The 18,964-nt window shown below is 38.2% G+C and overlaps 1 protein-coding gene across 1 annotated transcript; it reads right to left on the reverse strand.

The window, feature by feature from the left end:
• Nucleotides 1-9,136: 9,136 nt before the first annotated feature.
• Nucleotides 9,137-10,358, reverse strand: LOC124973604 (proteasomal ubiquitin receptor ADRM1-like). The gene is given in 2 exon segments (XM_047537449.1): nucleotides 9,137-9,467; nucleotides 9,469-10,358. Coding segments are annotated over 2 exon segments (1,221 nt in total).
• Between the last annotated feature and the right edge of the window lie 8,606 nt (nucleotides 10,359-18,964).

Here is an 18,964-nt window from a genome sequence, read left to right on the forward strand (position 1 = left end):
ACCAGGCTATAGTTTTGAAAGATGTTACCATTAGGTAAAGCATATACCAGATTTCTATTATTTCTTTTATTTTTTTTAATTTTTTTTATTTTGTTTATTTTTTTACATTTACATAGGGTAATGATGTTTCTTTTTTTTCCCCTTCCCCCCCACCCCTCCCACCCTTTTCCCTTTATACAGTCCTTTTTTCCTTCATTCTTACCGCTCTCCTTAGCCTAACTCTAAACCTAACCCTAAACCTAATGCTAACCCCTCCCACCCCCATTATATGTCCTCATCCGCTTATCAGCGAGATCATTCGTCCTTTAGTTTTTTGAGATTGGCTTATCTCACTTAGCATGATATTCTCCAATTTTGACCATTTGCCTACAAATGCCATAATTTTATCATTCTTCATTGCGGAGTAATATTCCATTGTATAAATATGCCACAGTTTCTTTATCCATTCATCAACTGAAGGGCATCTAGGTTGGTTCCACAATCTGGCTATGGTGAATTGAGCAGCAATGAACATTGATGTGGCTGTATCTCTGTAGTATGCTGATTTTAAGTCCTTTGGGTATAGACCAAGGAGTGGGATAGCTGGGTCAAATGGTGTTTCCATTCCAAGCTTTCTGAGGAATCTCCACACTGCTTTCCAGAGTGGCTGCACTAATTTGCAACCCCACCAGCAATGTTTGAGTGTTCCTTTTTCACCACATCCTCGCCAACACTTATTGTTGCTTGTGTTCTTGATAATCGCCATTCTAATTGGGGTGAGATTAAATCTTAGGGTAGTTTTGATTTGCATTTCCCTTATTACTAGGGATGTTGAACATTTTTTCATATAACTGTTGATTACTTGTACATCTTCTTCTGTGAAGTGTCTGTTCATTTCCTTAGCCCATTTGTTGATTGGATTATTTGTATTCTTCGTGTAGAGTTTTTTGAGTTCTTTATAGATTCTGGAAATTAGCGCTCTATCTGAGGTATGGTTGGCAAAAATATTCTCCCACTCTGTAGGCTCTCTCTTCACATTTCTGATAGTTTCCTTTGCTGAGAGAAAGCTTTTTAGTTTGAATCTATCCCAGTTGTTGATTCTTGCTTTTATTTCTTGTGCTATGGGAGTCCTGTTAAGGAAGTCTGATCCTAAGCCAACAAGTTGAAGATTTGTACCTACTTTTTCTTCTATAAGATGCAGGGTCTCTGGTCTGATTCCAAGGTCCTTGATCCATTTTGAGTTGAGTTTTGTGTAGGGTGAGAGATAGGGGTTTAATTTCATTCTATTGCATATGGTTTTCCAGTTTTCCCAGCACCATTTGTTGAAGAGGCTATCTTTTCTCCATTGCATATTTTTGGAACCTTTGTCTAGTATGAGAAAATTGTATTTATTTGGGTTTGTGTCCATGTCCTCTATTCTGTACCATTGATCTACCTGTCTATTTTGGTACCAATACCATGCCGTTTTTGTAACTATTGCTTTGTAGTAGAGTTGAAGATCTGGTATTGCAATACCCCCTGCTTCGCTCTTGCTACTGAGGATTGCTTTAGCTATTCTAGGTTTTTTATTCTTCCAGATGAATTTCATAATTGCTTGCTCTATTTCTGCAAGGTACATCATTGGGATTTTAATTGGAATTGCATTGAATCTGTATAGCACTTTAGGTAGTATAGCCATTTTGACGATATTAATTCTGCCTATCCAAGAACATGGGAGATCTTTCCATCTTCTAAGGTTTTCTTGAATTTCTTTCTTTAGTGTTCTGTAGTTCTCATTGTAGAGGTCTTTCACCTCTTTTGTGAGAATGATTCCCAAGTATTTTATTTTTTTCGATGCTATTGTGAATGGGGTAGTTTTCCTAATTTCTCTTTCTGAAGATTCATCACTTATGCATAAAAATGCATTGGATTTAGGAGCATTGATCTTGTAACCTGCTACTTTACTGAATTCACTTATGAGTTCTAAAAGTTTTCTGGTGGAATTTCCTGGTTCCTCTTAATATATAATCATATCATCAGCGAACAGGGATAGTTTGAGTTCTTCTTTTCCTATTCGTATCCCTTTAATTTCTTTGGTTTGTCTAATTACTCTGGCTAGAGTTTCAAGGACGATGTTGAAGAGAAGTGGTGAAAGAGGGTATCCCTGCCTTGTTCCAGTTTTTAGGGGGAATGCTTTCAGTTTTTCACCATTTAGAATGATATTTCCCATGGGCTTAGTGTAGATGGCCTTTACAATGTTAAGGAATGTTCCCACTATCCCAAATTTTCTAGTGTTTTGAGCATGAAGGGATGCTGTATTTTATCGAATGCTTTTTCTGCATCTATTGAAATAATCATGTGATTCTTAACTTTAAGTCTGTTGATATGGTGAATGACATTTATTGATTTCCGAATGTTGAACCAACCTTGCATCCCTGGGATAAAACCCACTTGATCATGGTGCACTATCTTTTTAATATATATTTGTATGCGATTTGCTAAAATTTTTTTGAGAATTTTTGCATCGATGTTCATTAAGGATATTTGTCTGAAATTTTCCTTCCTCGATGTGTCTCTGTCTGGTTTAGGTATCAGGGTGATATTGGCTTCATAGAACAAGTTTGGGAGGGTTCCCTCCTCTTCTATTTCATGGAATAGTTTGAGGAGTATTGGAATGAGCTCTTCTTTAAAGGTTTTGTAGAACTCGGCTGAGAACCCATCTGGTCCTGGACTTTTCGTTGTTGGTAGGCTTTTGATGACCTCTTCTATTTCATTGCTTGAAATTGGTTTATTTAGGTTGTGTATGTCCTCCTCGTTCAGTTTAGGTAATTCATATGTCTCTAGAAATTTGTTGATGTCTTCGAGGTTTTCTGTTTTGTTGGAGTATAGATTTTCGAAATAGTTTCTAATTATGTTTTGTATTTCACTCGTGTCTGTTGTGATGTTTCCTTGTTCATTCCGAATTTTAGTAATTTGAGTTTTCTCCCTCTTTCTCTTTGTTAGTGTGGCTAAGGGTTTATCAATTTTATTTATTTTTTCAAAGAACCAACTATTTATTTTGTTAATTTTTCCAATTGTTTCTTTTGTTTTGATTTCATTGATTTCAGCTCTGATTTTAACTATTTCCTGTCTTCTACTACTTTTGGTATTGGTCTGCTCTTCTTTTTCCAGCGCTTTGAGCTGTAGTGTTAAGTCGTTTATTTGTTGATTTCTACTTCTTTTTTTGAATGCACCCCATGAAATAAATCTTCCTCTAAGTACTGCTTTCATAGTGTCCCAGAGATTTTGATATGATGTGTCTTTGTTCTCGTTTACTTCTAAGAATTTTTTTTATTTCCCTCCTGATGTCTTCTGTTATCCATTCATTGTATAATAGTGTATTATTTAGTCTCCAAGTATTGGAGAAGTTTCTGTTTTTTATTCTGTCATTTATTTCTAATTTCAATCCATTATGATCTGATAGAGTACAAGGTAGTATCTCTATCTTCTTGTATTTGCTAACAGTAGCTTTGTGGCATAAAATATGGTCTATTTTAGAGAAGGATCCATGTGCTGTTAAGAAGAAAGTGTATTCGTTCTTTGTTGGATGGTATATTCTATATATTTCTGTTAAGTCTAAATTGCTGATTGTTTTGTTGAGATCTATAGTTTCTTTATTCAATTTTTGTTTGGACGATCTATCCAGTGGTGAGAGAGGTGTGTTAAAATCGCCTAGTATGATTGTGTTGTGGTCTATTTGAATTCTGTAATTGAGAAGGATTTGTTTGACGTACGTGGATGAGCCAATGTTCGGGGCATAGATATTTATGATTGTTATGTCTTGCTGATTTATGCTTCCCTTAAGCAGCATGTAATGTCCTTCTTTATCCCTTCTGACTAGTTTTGGTTTGAAGTCCACATTATCTGAGATGAGGATGGATACTCCAGCTTTTTTGCTGTGTCCGTGTGCATGGTATGTTTTTCCCCATCCTTTCACCTTTAGTCTATGGGTGTCTCTTTCTATGAGGTGAGTCTCTTGCAGGCAGCATATTGTTGGATTTTTCTTTTTAATCCAATCTGCCAGTCTGTGTCTTTTGATTGATGAATTCAGGCCATTAACATTCAGGGTTATTATTGTGATATGATTTGTATTCTCAGTCAATTGACTCATATTTGTTTTTGACATGATTTGGTTTCTCCTTTATTTGGCTATTCCTTTAGGCTAGCACCTCCTGTTGCTGATTTGCATCATTGTTTTTCATCTCTTCCTCATGGAATATTTTGCTGAGAATGTTCTGTAATGCTGGCTTTCTTTTTGTAAATTCCTTTAGCTTTTGTTTATCATGGAAGGATCTTATTTCATCGTCAAATTTGAAGGTAAGTTTTGCTGGGTATAAGATTCTTGGTTGGCATCCGTTTTCTTTCAGGGCTTGGTAAATGTTGTTCCAGGCCCTTCTGGCTTTTAGGGTCTGGATTGAAAAATCTGCTGATATTCTTATTGGTTTCCCTCTGAATGTAATTTGATTCTTTTCTCTCGCGGCTTTAAAATTCTGTCTTTATTTTGTATGTTAGGTATTTTCATAATAATGTGTCTTGGTGTGGGTCTGTTGTAATTTTGTATGTTTGGAGTTCTATAAGCCTCTTGTATTTGGTTTTCCATTTCATTCTTCAGATTTGGGAAATTTTCTGATATTATTTCATTGAATAGATTGTTCATTCCTTTGGTTTGTTTCTCTAAGCCTTCCTCAATCCCAATAATTCTTAAATTTGGCCTTTTCATGATATCCCATAATTCTTGTAGATTCTGTTCATGATTTCTTACCATCTTTTCTGTTTGGCCAACTTTGCTTTCGAGATTAAATAATTTGTCTTCAATGTCTGAGGTTCTGTCTTCCAGGTGCTCCATTCTATTGGTTATGCTTTCTATGGAGTTTTTAACTTGGTTTATTGTTTCCTTCATTTCAAGTATTTCAGTTTGGTTTTTTTTTCAGTATCTCTAACTCTTTATTGAAATGATCTCTTGCTTCCCGTATTTGGTCTTTTAACTGTTGATTTGTGCGATCATTTAATGCCTGCATTTGCTCTTTCATCTCCTCCTTCAATGCCTGCATTTGCTCTTTCATCTCCTCATTTGCTTCCCTGATCGTTTTAATTACATACATTCTGAACTCCCTTTCTGACATTTCTTCTGCTGTGCTGTCATTGGGTTTTATTGATGTAGTATCTAGGTTTGTTTGGGACATTTTCTTCCCTTGTTTTCTCATATTGGTCAGTTGTCAGTGGGACCCTGAGATATTGCAGTTTTCCGCTATTGGCTTATAGTGTCCCGGTAGACTTCCAGTGTATCACCTCCCAGCCTTCAGTAGCCTGATGTCTTGGAGGAATCTGATAAAGCAGCGTATCCAAAGAAAACTGCCCCTAGCCCCCTACTGGTTCCACGATTTGGAACTGGCTCTGTGCTGAAATGCTCTCACTGTGGGCCTGCACCGTGCGGCTGGCCGTGTGGGAGGAGCTCACTGCCGGAGTGTGGAAGGCTACCTTGGGAAGACTCTAGCTGCCCTGCCCGGCTCCAATAAGCCACCTCTATCTGGGCCTGCCCCCCGGGCCGAGCTTTACCCAGTGGGCAGACTCACCCGTGGCTCTATTTCAGTCCGAGTCTCTCAATGCCTCCCCTTCTTAACTCCTGGGTTCTGGAGCGACAGGGGGTGCAGGCTCCCTCTAGGCCGCCATCTTGGATCGTCCCGAGAAGAGAGCCTGCAGCCGGAGTGGGTAGAGCCGCCTGAAGAGGTGTCTGGCTGCCCTGCCCTGATCCCAGAGGCTGTTTGCGGATCGAGGCTCTCCGTTGGTTCGGGGGCTTGTGGCTGGTTCTATGTAGAAAGTCTCTCACTGGGCGGTCAGCTCCGAGAGGCTAGCCTTGAACGGCACCTCCCACCGCAGGGGTCCAGACTACTTGGGGAAGTCTCTGGCTGCCCTGTCTGGACCCTGAATCTGCTTGCGTGCCAGAGTACGCTGAGCTACACTGGCTCCGGGACTCGGAGCTTGTTCTGGTCAGAAAGGCTCTCACTAGCCTGGATGGTATATTCTATATTTGTTGGTTAAGTCTAAATTGTTGATTGTGTTATTGAGATCTATGGTTTCTTTATTCAATTTTTGTTTGGAAGATCTATCCAGTGGTGAGAGAGGCATGTTAAAATCGCCTAGTATTATTGTATAGTGGTCTATTTGATTTCTGGAATTGAGAAGGATTTGTTTGACGTACATGGATGAGCCAATGTTCAGGGCATAGATATTTATGATAATTATGTCTTGCTAATTTATGCTTCCCTTAAGCAGTATGTAAAGTCCTTCTTTATCCCTTCTGACCAGTTTTGGCTTAAAGTCCACATTATCTGAAATGAGGATGGATACTCCAGCTTTTTGCTGAGTTCACGTGCATGGTATGTTTTCTCCCATCCTTTCACCTTTAGTCTATGGGTATCTCTTTAGTCTATGAGTCTCTTGCAGGCAGCATATTGTTGGATTTTTCTTTTTAATCCAATCTGCCAGTCTATGTCTTTGGATTGATGAGTTCAGGCCATTAACATTCAGGGTTATTATTGTGATATGATTTCTATTCCCAGTCATTTGACTCATTTTTGTTTTTTGACATGATTTGTTTTCTCCTTTATTTGGCTATTCCTTTAGGCTAGTTCCTCCCGTTGCTGATTTGCATCATTGTTTTTCATCTCTTCCTCATGGAATATTTTGCTGAGAATGTTCTGTAATGCCGGCTTTCTTTTTGTAAATTCCTTTAGCTTTTGTTTATCATGGAAGGATCCTATTTTGTCGTCAAATCTGAAAGTAAGTTTTGCTGGGTATAAGATTCTTGGTTGGCATCTGTTTTCTTTTAGGGCTTGGTAAATGTTGTTCCAGGCCCTTCTAGCTTTTAGGGACTGGATTGAAAAATTTGCTGATATTCTCATTCAGGTTTCCCCCTGAATGTAATTTGATCCTTTTCCCTCACAGCCTTTAAAATTCTGTCTTTATTTTGTATGTTAGGTATTTTCATAATAATGTGCCTTGGTGTGGGTCTGTTGTAATTTTGTATATTTGGAGTCCTATATGCCTCTTGCACTTGGTTTTCCATTTCATTCTTCAGATTTGGAAAATTTTCTGATATTATTTTATTGAATAGATTGTTCATTCCTTTGGTTTGTTTCTCTAAGCCTTCCTCAATCCCAATGATTCGTAAATTTAGCCTTTTCATGATATTCCATAATTCTTGTAGATTACCATCTTCTCTGTTTGGTCAACTTTGTTTCAAGATTAAATATTTTTTCTTGCATGTCTGAGGTTCTGTCTTCCAGGTGTTCTATCCTATTGGTTATGCTTTCTATGGAATTTTTAACTTTGCTTATTTTTCTTTCATTTCAAGGATTTCTCTTTGTTATTTTTTTCAGTATCTCTAACTCTTTATTGAAATTATCTCCTGCTTCCCATGTTTGTTCTATTAACTGTTGATTGGTGCAATTATTTAATGCCTGCATTTGCTCTTTCATCTCCTCTTTCAATGTCTGCATTTGCTCTTTCATCTCCTCGTTTTCTTCCCTGATTGTTTTACTTATGTACATTCTGAGCTCCCTTTCTGACATTTCTTCTGCTGTGTTCATTGGGTTTTATTGATATAGTATCTAGGTTTGTTTGAGACATTTTCTTCTCTTGTTTTCTCATATTGGTCAGATATCAGTGGACTCTGAGATATTGCAAATTTCCTCTATTGGCTTATAGTGTCCCTGTAGATTTCCAGTATATCATCTCCCAGCCTTCAGTAGCCTGAAGTAGTGGAGGAACTTGATAATGCAGTGCTTCCAAAGAAAGCTGGCCCTAGCCCACTACTGGTTCCGGTGCTTGGAGCTGGCTCTGTGCAGAAAGGCTCTCACTGGGTGGCCTACTCCGAGAAGCTGGCTGTAGAAGGAGCCTGCCGCCGGAGGGTGCATGGCTGCTTGGAGAAGTCTCTGGCTGCCCTGTCCTGGTCCCAGATGCTGCCCATGGGCCGGATCTCGCCGCTAGCTCCAGGACTTGGAGCTAGCTCTGTGCAGAAAGTCTCTCACTGGGTGACCTCCTCCGAGAAGCTGGCCATGGAAGGAGCCCACTGCCAGAGGGAGCAGGGCCACTTGGTGAAGTCTCTGGCTGCCCTGCCCTGGTCCCAGAGGCTGCCTGCGGGCCAGAGCTTGCCACTGGTTCTGGGACTTGGAGGTGGCTCTGTGCAGAAAGGTTCTCACTGGGTGGCCTGCTCCGAGAAGCTGGCTGTGAAAGGAGCCTGCCACTGGAGAGAGCAGGGCTGCTTTGGAAAGTACATATTGAAAACATGAGTTGTTAGCCCTGAAGCACAGCAGTATGAAAATTAATCAAACAAATCACACCCTTATCAGCAAGTAAGCAGGACAACAGAAATTGTCTACCATAAGGTTTTGAAGTGACATAATTGCTTTGGAAAATGGCTTGATGGTATCTAATAAAGCTGAATATAGTATACTCTTTTTCAGGAATTTCATTCTTAGGTTATATTTTTTGATGGAATTCCCTGTGTTCATCATACAGTATATCCCAGTATATTCAAGCAACAATGTTTTTTAATTGCCCCCAAAAACAAACAATCAAAACTCAAATCAACTTGGTTGTGTATGATTTTCAAAGAAAATACTGGGCAAAAAATACAGAGAAATCCTATCTCAAGCATACTGTATGGTTTCCTGTATTAAAACAAGTGGGAACCTTGTTATGTTAATCAAGTAGTTAATGGTTAGCACTGTGGAGTGAGGGAGTAAGAGATGACTGGGAAGGTAACTGAGGGATCTTCCAGGGAGTGAACTGAGGTTTTCTCTTGACATCAATGCTCGTTGCACAGACTGGTATGTTTAATATGTGACAGCCTGTCACACTGCACCCGTGTGATACAATATTGGTGAGTGTCACACCAATTAGGTTTGCATTGTTTTAAATAAAATTTCTAATTCATTAAACACATACCTGTGATTATGAAATAATAAAAGAGCAAAAATGAAGAAAAACAAAATGTATTTATTAAATTTAACTTCAGAAAATAACCTTTTTTTTTTTTTTTTTTTAAAGAAAGGACCTTTATTTATCAGGAGTTCTGAAGAAAGGAGTGGGTGGGAGCGCCACCACGGGAGCAGGCGGCTGCGCAGCCATGCCCGCCTCAGTCCAGACTCATGTCCTCCTTGTTGTCCTTCTTGTCTTTCGCGTCGCCCTCCTTCTGCTCGGGTCTGTCGTTGTTCTGCATGGCTTTGGCAAACGCTTCCACATTGCCCTTGTTGGCGATCTCCATGGCCCCTACAGGAAGGCCAAACTGGCACATGAGCAGCCCCAGCTGCCCCGAGGCCAAGGCCACACTGAACATGCCCAGAGCCTGTTGGAACTGCAGCGAGGTCAGTGTGCTCTGGATCTCCTCTGCAGTCTGGGGCAGTGACTCCCCGAAGGGCAGGTAAGGCAGTAGGCACTGCTGGACATCAGTGTTGGTGAGGATGGGCCATCATTTCTGGCATCAGCACGCTGGTGAGGTCCACTTGCTGGCTGCCTCCTGGCCCGGCAGGCACGTTCATGGTGGCCAGAATGCTCTGGAGGTCATTCAGCTGGATGGGCTGGGTCAGGCTGGCTGCTGTGCTGGTTCCATTACCTGAACTAGGCGCAGGACTTGGGCTGGTTGCCGAGGCGCCTGCTGGGGCAGAGGGGGCTGGGGTGATATGGGCAGAAGAGGTAGTGGAGGATGGTGTGACTGCTGCTGACTGGCTCTGGGAGCTGGACGAAGAGCTGCTGGCAGGAAGCCCACCACTGCCCAGCAAGCTGGCCACACCTGGCCCAGTCAGAGCCCCACGGCCACCAAGTCCTCCAAGGCCCGCTGGTCCGATGAGCTGCATGAGGTGACTGTGACTCATGTTCCCCAGCAGGCTCTGCAGGCCACCCTCACCACCCAGTGGCAACAGCTCGTGGCCTCCACTCCCACTCGCCCCCAGGGCTCCAGGCATGGGGGGGTTGTTCATGTACTCTTTGACTTTCCGGCAGTGCTCCTCATCCTGGTCAGTCTTGGGCTCCTGCATCCAGAAGAAGAGCCAGTTGGACCCAGCCTTGAACTTGAGCACATACACCCTCCCGCTGGGGCACTGAGGCATGCGCTTGAACTCACAGTCATCAGGGAAGGTAATCAAGTCATCTTCCACGGTCCCTGATGTCCTGTCCTTCCAGCAGAAGTGAATAAGCAAGTTGTTGGTCTTCTGGATGTACACGAGCCCTTTCTGTTTATCCAGAGTGACCATAGTGCCTTTCAATGACATTTTCCCTGCCCAAAACTCCACCAAATACTCATTGGAGGACACCCGAGAGCCTGGCACCAGGCTTGGGAACAGAGCACCTGAAGTCGTCATCCCTTGGCTAAGAGGCATCCGTCCGGGTTCTCTCTTACTCCTTGGTGCCTGCCGGGTACCCCAGAAAATAACTTTTAAAACCTTCAACTAAAGGAACAAAATAACTAAATGTTAATCCTTTGATGTATAAAACTATAAAATTACAAATAATCATGAGAAAATAAATGGGACATAGAAAAGTGTTGATATCTTCACTAGACCAAGAAGTATTAGAATTCATTAAATACATGTAATTCTGACAAAGGACAGTGGATAGAGGCTATGAAATATGTAATTCATAAACATCAAATAAGACAACAGAAATATAAATAATATGTGATCACAACTGTAATAATGTAATATTTTAAACAATTAACTATGAAATGTTTTTACCTAATTGGTGTTGCTTTACATATGTGTGTGTATGTTTTTATGTATACATGTGCATATTTAAATCTGTATATTCACATGTGCAACTGTGCACATTTATATATGCATATGCACATGTAAATGTATGTGTATCTGCATATGAATATAAATGTGTGTAGATATATATGAATATATATGTGTGTGTAGATATATGCATATATAATAAACATTAGGTAAGATATATCAAAGGGGTGTGGGTACATTGCAATTTCCTTAAAGCAAAAAATAGTTTTAGTCTCCAAATAAATAAATTTAACAAATTATATATTCTCTAGTATAAAATTTCATCTATTGAAATGACTAAAGATAAGCCAAGGAAGAATACAAAATATATATCTACCAACATACCTCTAGTAAGATACTAATGCAAACTATTATTCTTTCAAGAAAATGGAGTTGGTAAAATAATGATATATTCCCAGATTTTTTAGTATACAACAGTTATTCAATACCAGTATAGAAATAAATAATAAATTAGACCTGTCATGAGAAGAATTATATAAAAATACAGTAGTATATTTCCAATATTATAACATATCAAAAGATGTAGGTACATATAATTATGGATGTACAAAATATTAGCAACCTTTATGCCTCTGTGTCTTGTGGATTTTACATTCATTAATATTCTGCAGTTACAAGCCTATAGTTACTTATAATAATTATAACTTCTGTGTAAGAAAAAAGGAGAAAATAGAAAATGGTATATAACAATTATTTCTCTCAAGATAACAATTAGTTAAAATTTATAACATAATGTGTCAATATCCCTCATATGTAAAACTCAATTTAGTAAAAAATGTGTTATGACCATAGTTTAATATTAAAAAAGGGTTCAAATCAGCATGTTGCAGGTGAGAAACTATGAAACTGTTTCAACATATAGTAAAATGGGCATAAAATAATTGGAAGTATCATTGGGTTATAAATTTTAATTTTAACAAATTAAATTATTATTTTATTATTTCATTTGTTTTTTTTTCTTAGTTTCACATGACATTAGAGTACATTTTGACCATTTATACAAACATGGAATGCATCTTATTCTAGTTGCAATGCCAGTTTTGTGATTGTATATGATGTGGAGATTCAATGTGGTACATTCATATATGTATAAAGGAAAATTATGTCAGAATCATTCCTCTGTCTTTCCTGTCCCTGTACTCCTCCCTTTCTTTCATTTTCCTTTTCATAATCTACCAAACCTCTATTTTTCCCCTTCTCCTCCTTGTTGTGTATTAGCATTCACATATAAGAAAGAACATTTGATCTTTAGTTTTTTGGGATTGGCTTGTTTCACTTAGCATAAGAGTCTCTAGATCCATCCATTTACATTCAAATATCATAAAGTCACAGTTAGTTATAACTGAGTAATATCCAACTGAGTATAAATACCACATTTTCTTTATCCATTCATCTGTTGAAAGGCACCTAGGCTGGTTCCATATCTTAGTTATTATGAACTGAGCTGCTATAAACATTGATAAGGTTAAGTCACTGTATTATGCTTATTTTAAGTCCTTTGGATATATACCAAGCAGTGAGATTACTGGGTCAAATAGTGGTTCCATTGCACATTTTCTGAGGAATCTCCATACTGTTTTCTAGAGTGGATACACTAGTTTGCAGTCCACCAGCAATTTATGAGAATATCTTTCTCCCCACATCCTCACCAACATTTATTGTTGCTTGTATTCTTGAGTGTTGCCATTCTGACTGAAGTGAGATGAGATCTCACTGTATTCTCATTTTGCGTTTCTCCAATTGCTAAAGATGTTGCACATTATTTTCATTTATTTGTTGATCATTTATACTTCTATTTTTGTGAATGGTCTGTTTAGTTCCTTTGCCTATTTATTGCTTGGGTAATTGGGTTTTGGGTGTTAACTTTTTGAGTTCTTTATATTCTAGAAATTAATGCTATAGCTGTGTGGTAGGTGGCAAAGATTTTCTCCCATTCTGTAGGCTCTCTTGATTGTAAAGAAGGTTTTTAGTTTGATATAATCCCATTTATTGATTTTTCATTGTGTTTCATGTGCATTAGGAGTCTTGCTGTGAAAGTTGGTTTGTAAACTCACATGATAGAGTGTTGGGCCTACATTTTCTTATACTAGGTTCAGGGTCACTGTTCTAATGCACAGGTCTTTTATCAACTTTGAGTTGAGTTTTGCATAGGATGAGAGATAGGGGTCCAATTTCATTCTGCTACATATGGATTTCCAGTTTCCCCAGCACTATTTGTTGAAGAGGCTATCTTTTCTCCTATATATTTATGATGCCTTTGTCTAGTGTGAGATAACCAAATTTATGTGACTTTGTCTCTGTGTCTTCTATTCTGTTCCATTGGTCTTCATGTCTACTTTGTTGCTAATAACATGCCATTTTTGCTACTATAGCTCTTCAGTATAAGATAACATCTGGTATTATGATGACTCCTACTTCACTTTTCTCACTAAGGATTGCTTTGGCTATTTTGGGCATTTTTTTTTCCAAGTGAATTTAATGTCTGCTTTTTCTGTTTCTATAAAGAACATTGTTGGAGGTGAGGTGAGGCTAAGCATCATGGCAGAAGAGTGTGGCAGAAGGAAGCAGTTCAGGTGATGATCAGAGGCTCAGAGAGAAAGACTCCACTCTCTACATACAAATTGGATACTCCATAGCCATGCCCACAATAAACTACTTCCTCTAGGTACCACTCAGTTAATCCCATCAGGGATTAATGCACTGATTATGTTAAAGCTATAACCCAATCTTTTCTCCTCCAAACCTACTTGCATTGTTTCCCATGTGAGCTTTTTGGTGATACCATATGTAAACCATAACAATGGAATAATTTGAGGATTGGTGTTAGTTTTTCTTTGAAAGTCTAGTAGAACTAGGCTGAGAATCCATCTGGTCCTGAGTTTTTCTTTGGGTAGTCTTTTGAAGTGTCTTTAAACTCATTGCCTGAAATTGATCTGTTTAAATTTTTTATGTCCCCCGGTTAAATTCGTAGGTCATACGTATCTAGAAATTTGTCAATGTATTTAAAATGTTCTGTTTTATTGAGTATAAGTTTTTAAAATAGTTTCTGATTATCATTTGTACTTCAGTAGTCTGTCATATTTACTTTTTCATTGCAAATTTTAGTAATTTGAGTTTTCTCTTTCTCTTCATTAACTTGGCTAAAGGTTTATTGATTTTATTTATTTTTCAAAGAAACACCTTTTGATATGGTAAATTTTTTTTAAAAAATTTGTTCATTTCAATTTTATTTATTTCCACTCTGATTTTAATTATTTCCTTTCTTCTACTGCTTTTGGTGTTGATTTGTTCTTCTTTTTCTAATGCTTTGAGATGTACTATCAGGTTATTTATTTGGTGACTTTCTTTTCTTTCATTGAATGGTCTCAATACTATGAACTTTTCTCTTAGAACCATCTTCTTTGTGCCCCAGAGATTTTGATATATTTTATTTCTTCATCAATTCTGAAGCTTAATTTTGCTGGGTATAGTTTTCTTGGTTGTCATCCATTTTCTTTCAGAGGTTGATATATATTATTACAAGACCTCCTAGTTTTAAGGGTCTGGGTTGAAAAATCAGCTGAGATCAGAATTGGTCTCCCTCCAAATATGACCTGTCATTTTCCTCTAGCAGTCTTAAAAATTTTATCCTTACTTTGTATGTTGGGTGTTTTCATAATAAATGTGCCTTAGTGAAGGTTTGTTGTAATTTTGTATATTTGGAGTCCTGTAACCTCCTTTGTTTGATTTTCCATTTTTAACCTTTGGAAAATTTTCTAATATTATTTCATTGAACAGATCATGCAGGATTTCTATGTCCTTATTGAAGTGATTTTTCACTTCTTGGATTTTCTCTCAGAAATCACTCCTTAACTATGAACTTTCTAAATTCCTTCTCTGACCTTCCTTCCACTGTGATATCATTTTACTCTGTTAATGAGGTAATTTGGTTTGTTTGGAATGATTTGTTCCTTTACTTTTTCATAATCTTTGTAGGTCTACCCCTTTATCTGTATGAATCTGAGGTGGCAGAGCTTCTAACCTATGAATTTACAGTGTCCCTGGAAGTTTTCCATTTTTTCTTGAGGTATGTATTACACACAAGAGTAGTAGTCAGTGGCTGTCCAAGTCCTTCTTCTTGTGGAGCTAGTGGAGTAGACCATTGTCAGCTCCCCTTCTTGTTAATATGAGGTGGGGCAGGTTGGATGTTGTTGTCTTCTCTATTCACAGTAAGGGGTTGCTTTCAAGTTCTGTGAGAGGAGTTCCCAGAGGTAAAGATGCTAGAGACAGTGTTTGGGTCTAACTTTGTTGAATGACATTTGTTCTGAAGATTTTAAATCAGCACACTCTGAAGCCCAGCTGCTTCTGATCCACACCAGGAGTCCAGATCCCTGGAGTCTTCCCTGGGTTCTGCCTCTGCAGCAGAGGAGCCAATCTTAATCCCTGCTGGGCTCAGGTACAAAAGGATTGAAGTGAATGTTCACTCTCCTGACCCAATCAATTCCTGGTCCTCCCCAGCTGGTTCTGTGAACCATCAGACTAAAAGGGTAAAAGGCACCCAGGATCTCTAGGGTATGATGTCCTGAATTCCCCTGGATACCACACTCTTCATGCCTAAATTTCACCTGGTTTTCTAGTCACACTTGGGTCATTTGGTGAGCCTCTGCCAGGTCAGGTATTAGGAATCAGCTGGAATTACACAGGTATGGGCACCAGGGTGTTGAGGCACACTCTCTGGCTTCCATAGTACAGTTGGAAATAATGGTGGCTGCCTTGGCTCTGTGTGGGTTACCAAGATAAGCACAGTGTCTTTTCCACACCAGAATATATTGTGGCTCACTCACTGAATCAGTTTGACAATGTCTTTGATCACTGATTTCTCCATTTCAAGACACTCCATAGTACCACCTGAAAAGTGGGTTTTCTTAGTTTCCCTGTTCACTGTGCCTGTGATGAATCTGTATAAGGAGCTGCTGGCACCAGCAGAGAATTTTTCTTTCCTTTTAAACATATTCCACCCAATTTTCTGAGTCCTGAGGTGTTCTGAGAGTGTGGTACTAAATTGCAGTAAGGTTTCTTTTGTTATCTACCTCAATGAAAAGTTGTTTGTTTGTTTTCCTGGTCCACATCACAGAGCAATTTGGAAAGTAAACTTCTCTGCTCTGCCATCTCAAATATAGTAAATTATGGTAAGGTAGTAGATTAAGTATTTACACATTTGTGGTTAAAACTTAAATATACAACTTAAAACTATTTTTTTGCAATCAAAATGTACTACCATACATTTTTTTTATATTGACCTGATAACCTCTAATTTTATTGCTTAACAAAATGCCTGAGGTGTGGTATGTTATAAAGTAAGAAATTTGTTTAGCTCACATTTTGGAGGCGGAAGATCCAAGATAGGACAGTTCCATTTTTTCAGCCTTTGGGAGGGTCTCCATGCATTACAGTATGGCAGATAACATAATGTTGGAAGTATGTGGGAAAGAAAGGGAGAGAGCACATGACAAGAAAAGAAGTTGGAAAGATTCAGGGGTGAAGCTCACTTTTTAAAATAAAAATCTTCTTACAGGAACTAACTAGTTTTCTGTGAAAACTACATAAATTCCTTCAGAAGGCAGGGCTCCTACTAACATCCGTGTCTTAAAAGTCCCACTACCTCTCAAAACTGCCATACTAATGTTGCAGCACAAAAATTTTTGGAAACACTAAAATTACATACTACTAGAGCAACCCAATTTTAGGAATTTATTTTATTTTTTTAAATTTATTTTTATTGTAAACAAATGGGATACATGTTGTTTCTGTTTGTACAATGAGTGGCAGCATACCATTTGCATATTCCTACATTTACATAGAGTAATGATGTTTGATTAATTCCGTTATTTTTTCCTTCCCCCCACCCTTCCAAACTCTCTTCTCCCTATATATAGTCCCTCCTTCCTCCATTCTTGCCCCCCTCCCACACCCCATTATGTGTCACCATCCACTTATCAGTGAGATCATTTGCCTTTTGGGTTTTTGAGATTGGCTTATCTCACTTAACATGATATTCTCCAATTTCATCCATTTGCCCACAAATGCCATAATTTTATTATTCTTTATAGCTGAGTAATATTCCATTGTATATATATATATATATATATATATATATATATATATATGTATACCACAGTTTCTTTATCTACTCATCAATCGAAGGGCATCTAGGTTGGTTCCACAGTCTGGCTATTGTGAATTGAACAGCTATGAATATAGATGTGGCTGTATCTCTATAGTATGCTGATTTTAAGTCCTGTGGGTATAGGTCAAGGAGTGGGAGAGCTGGGTCAAATGGTAGGTCCATTCCAAGTTTTCTAAGGAATCTCCACACTGCTTTCCAGAGTGGCTGCACTAATTTTCAGCCCCACCAGCAATGGATGAGTGTACCTTTTTCCCCACATCCTCTCCAACACCTATTGTCACTTGTATTCTTGATAATCACCATTCTAATTGGGGTGAGATGAAATCTTAGGGTAGTTTTGAATTGCATTTCTCTTATTACTAAAGATGTTGAACATTTTTTCATATATCTGTTGATTGCTTGTAGATCTTCTTCTGTGAAGTGTCTGTTCATATCCTTAGCCCATTTGTTGATTGGGTTATTTGTATTCTTGGTGTAGAGTTTTTTGAGTTCTTTATATATTCTGGAAATTACTGCTTTATCTGAAGTATGAGTGGCAAAGATATTCTCCCACTCTGTAGGCACTCTCTGTGCATTGCTGATAGTTTCCTTTGCTGAGAGAAAGCTATTTAGTTTGAATCTATCCCAGTTATTGATTCTTGCTTTTATTTCTCATGCTATGGGAATCCTGTTAAGGAAGTCTGATCCTAAGCCAACAAGTTGAAGATTTGTACCTACTTTTTCTTCTATAAGATGCAGGGTCTCTGGTCTGATTTCAAGGTCCTTGATCCATTGTGATTTGATTTTTGTGCAGGGTGAGAGATAGGGGTTTAGTTTCATTCTGTTGCATATGGATTTCCAGGTTTCCCAGCACCATTTGTCGAAGAGGCTATCTTTTGTCCATTGCATACTTTTGGAACCTTTGTCTAGTATTAGAAAATTGTATTCATTTAGGCTTGTGTCCATGTCCTCTATTCTCTACCATTGATCTACCTGTCTATTTTGGTGCCAATACCATGCCGTTTTTGTTACTATTACTTTGTAGTATAGTTGAAGTTCTGGTATTGCGATACTCTCTGTTTCATTCTTCCTGCTAAGGAATGCTTTAGCTATTCTGGGTTTTTTATTCTTCTAGATGAATTTCATGACTGCTTGCTCTATTTCTGTAAGGTACATCATTGGGATTTTAATTGGAATTGCATTGAATCTGTATAGCACTTTTGGTAGTGTGGCCATTTTGACAATATTAATTCTGCCTATCCAGGAACATGGGAGATCTTTCCATCTTCTAAGGTCTTCCTTAATTTCTTTCTTCAATGTTTTGTAGTTTTCATTGTAGAGATCTTTTACCTCTTTGGTTAGATTGATTCCCAAGTATTTTATTTTTTTTGAGGCTATTGCAAATGGAGTTGTTTTCCTCATTTCACTTTCAGCTGTTTCATCGCTTGCATATAAAAATGCTTTAGATTTATGCATACTGATTTTATAGCCTGCAATTTTGTTGAATTCATTGATGAGGTCTAGAAGTTTTCTGGAGGAGGATTTTGGATCCTCTAAATGTAGAATCATGTCATCTGCAAACAGTGACAGCTTAAGTTTCTCTTTTCCTCTTTGTATCCCTTTAATTTCTTTAGTCTGCCTAATTGCTCTGGCTAGAGTTTCAAGGACAATGTTGAATAGAAGTGGTGAAAGAGGACATCCCTGTCTTGTTCCCATTTTTAAAGGGAATGGTTTCTGTTTTTCACCATTTAGAATGATTTTGGCCATGGGCATAGCATAAATAGCCTTTACAATGTTCAGGTATGTTCCTACTATCCCTATTTGTTCTAGTGTTTTGAGCATGAAGTGGTGTTATATCTTCTCAAATGCTTTTTCTGCATCAATTGAAATAACCATATGATTCTTATCTTTAAGTCTATTGACATCATGGATTGCATTTATTTATTTATAAATGTTGAACCATCCTTCCATTCCAGGGATGAACCCCACTTGATCGTGGTGCACAATTTTCTTAATATGTTTTTGGATA

The sequence above is a fragment of the Sciurus carolinensis genome, unplaced genomic scaffold (genome assembly GCF_902686445.1).
Source record: "Sciurus carolinensis unplaced genomic scaffold, mSciCar1.2, whole genome shotgun sequence".
In the NCBI taxonomy this organism is placed as follows: domain Eukaryota; kingdom Metazoa; phylum Chordata; class Mammalia; order Rodentia; family Sciuridae; genus Sciurus; species Sciurus carolinensis.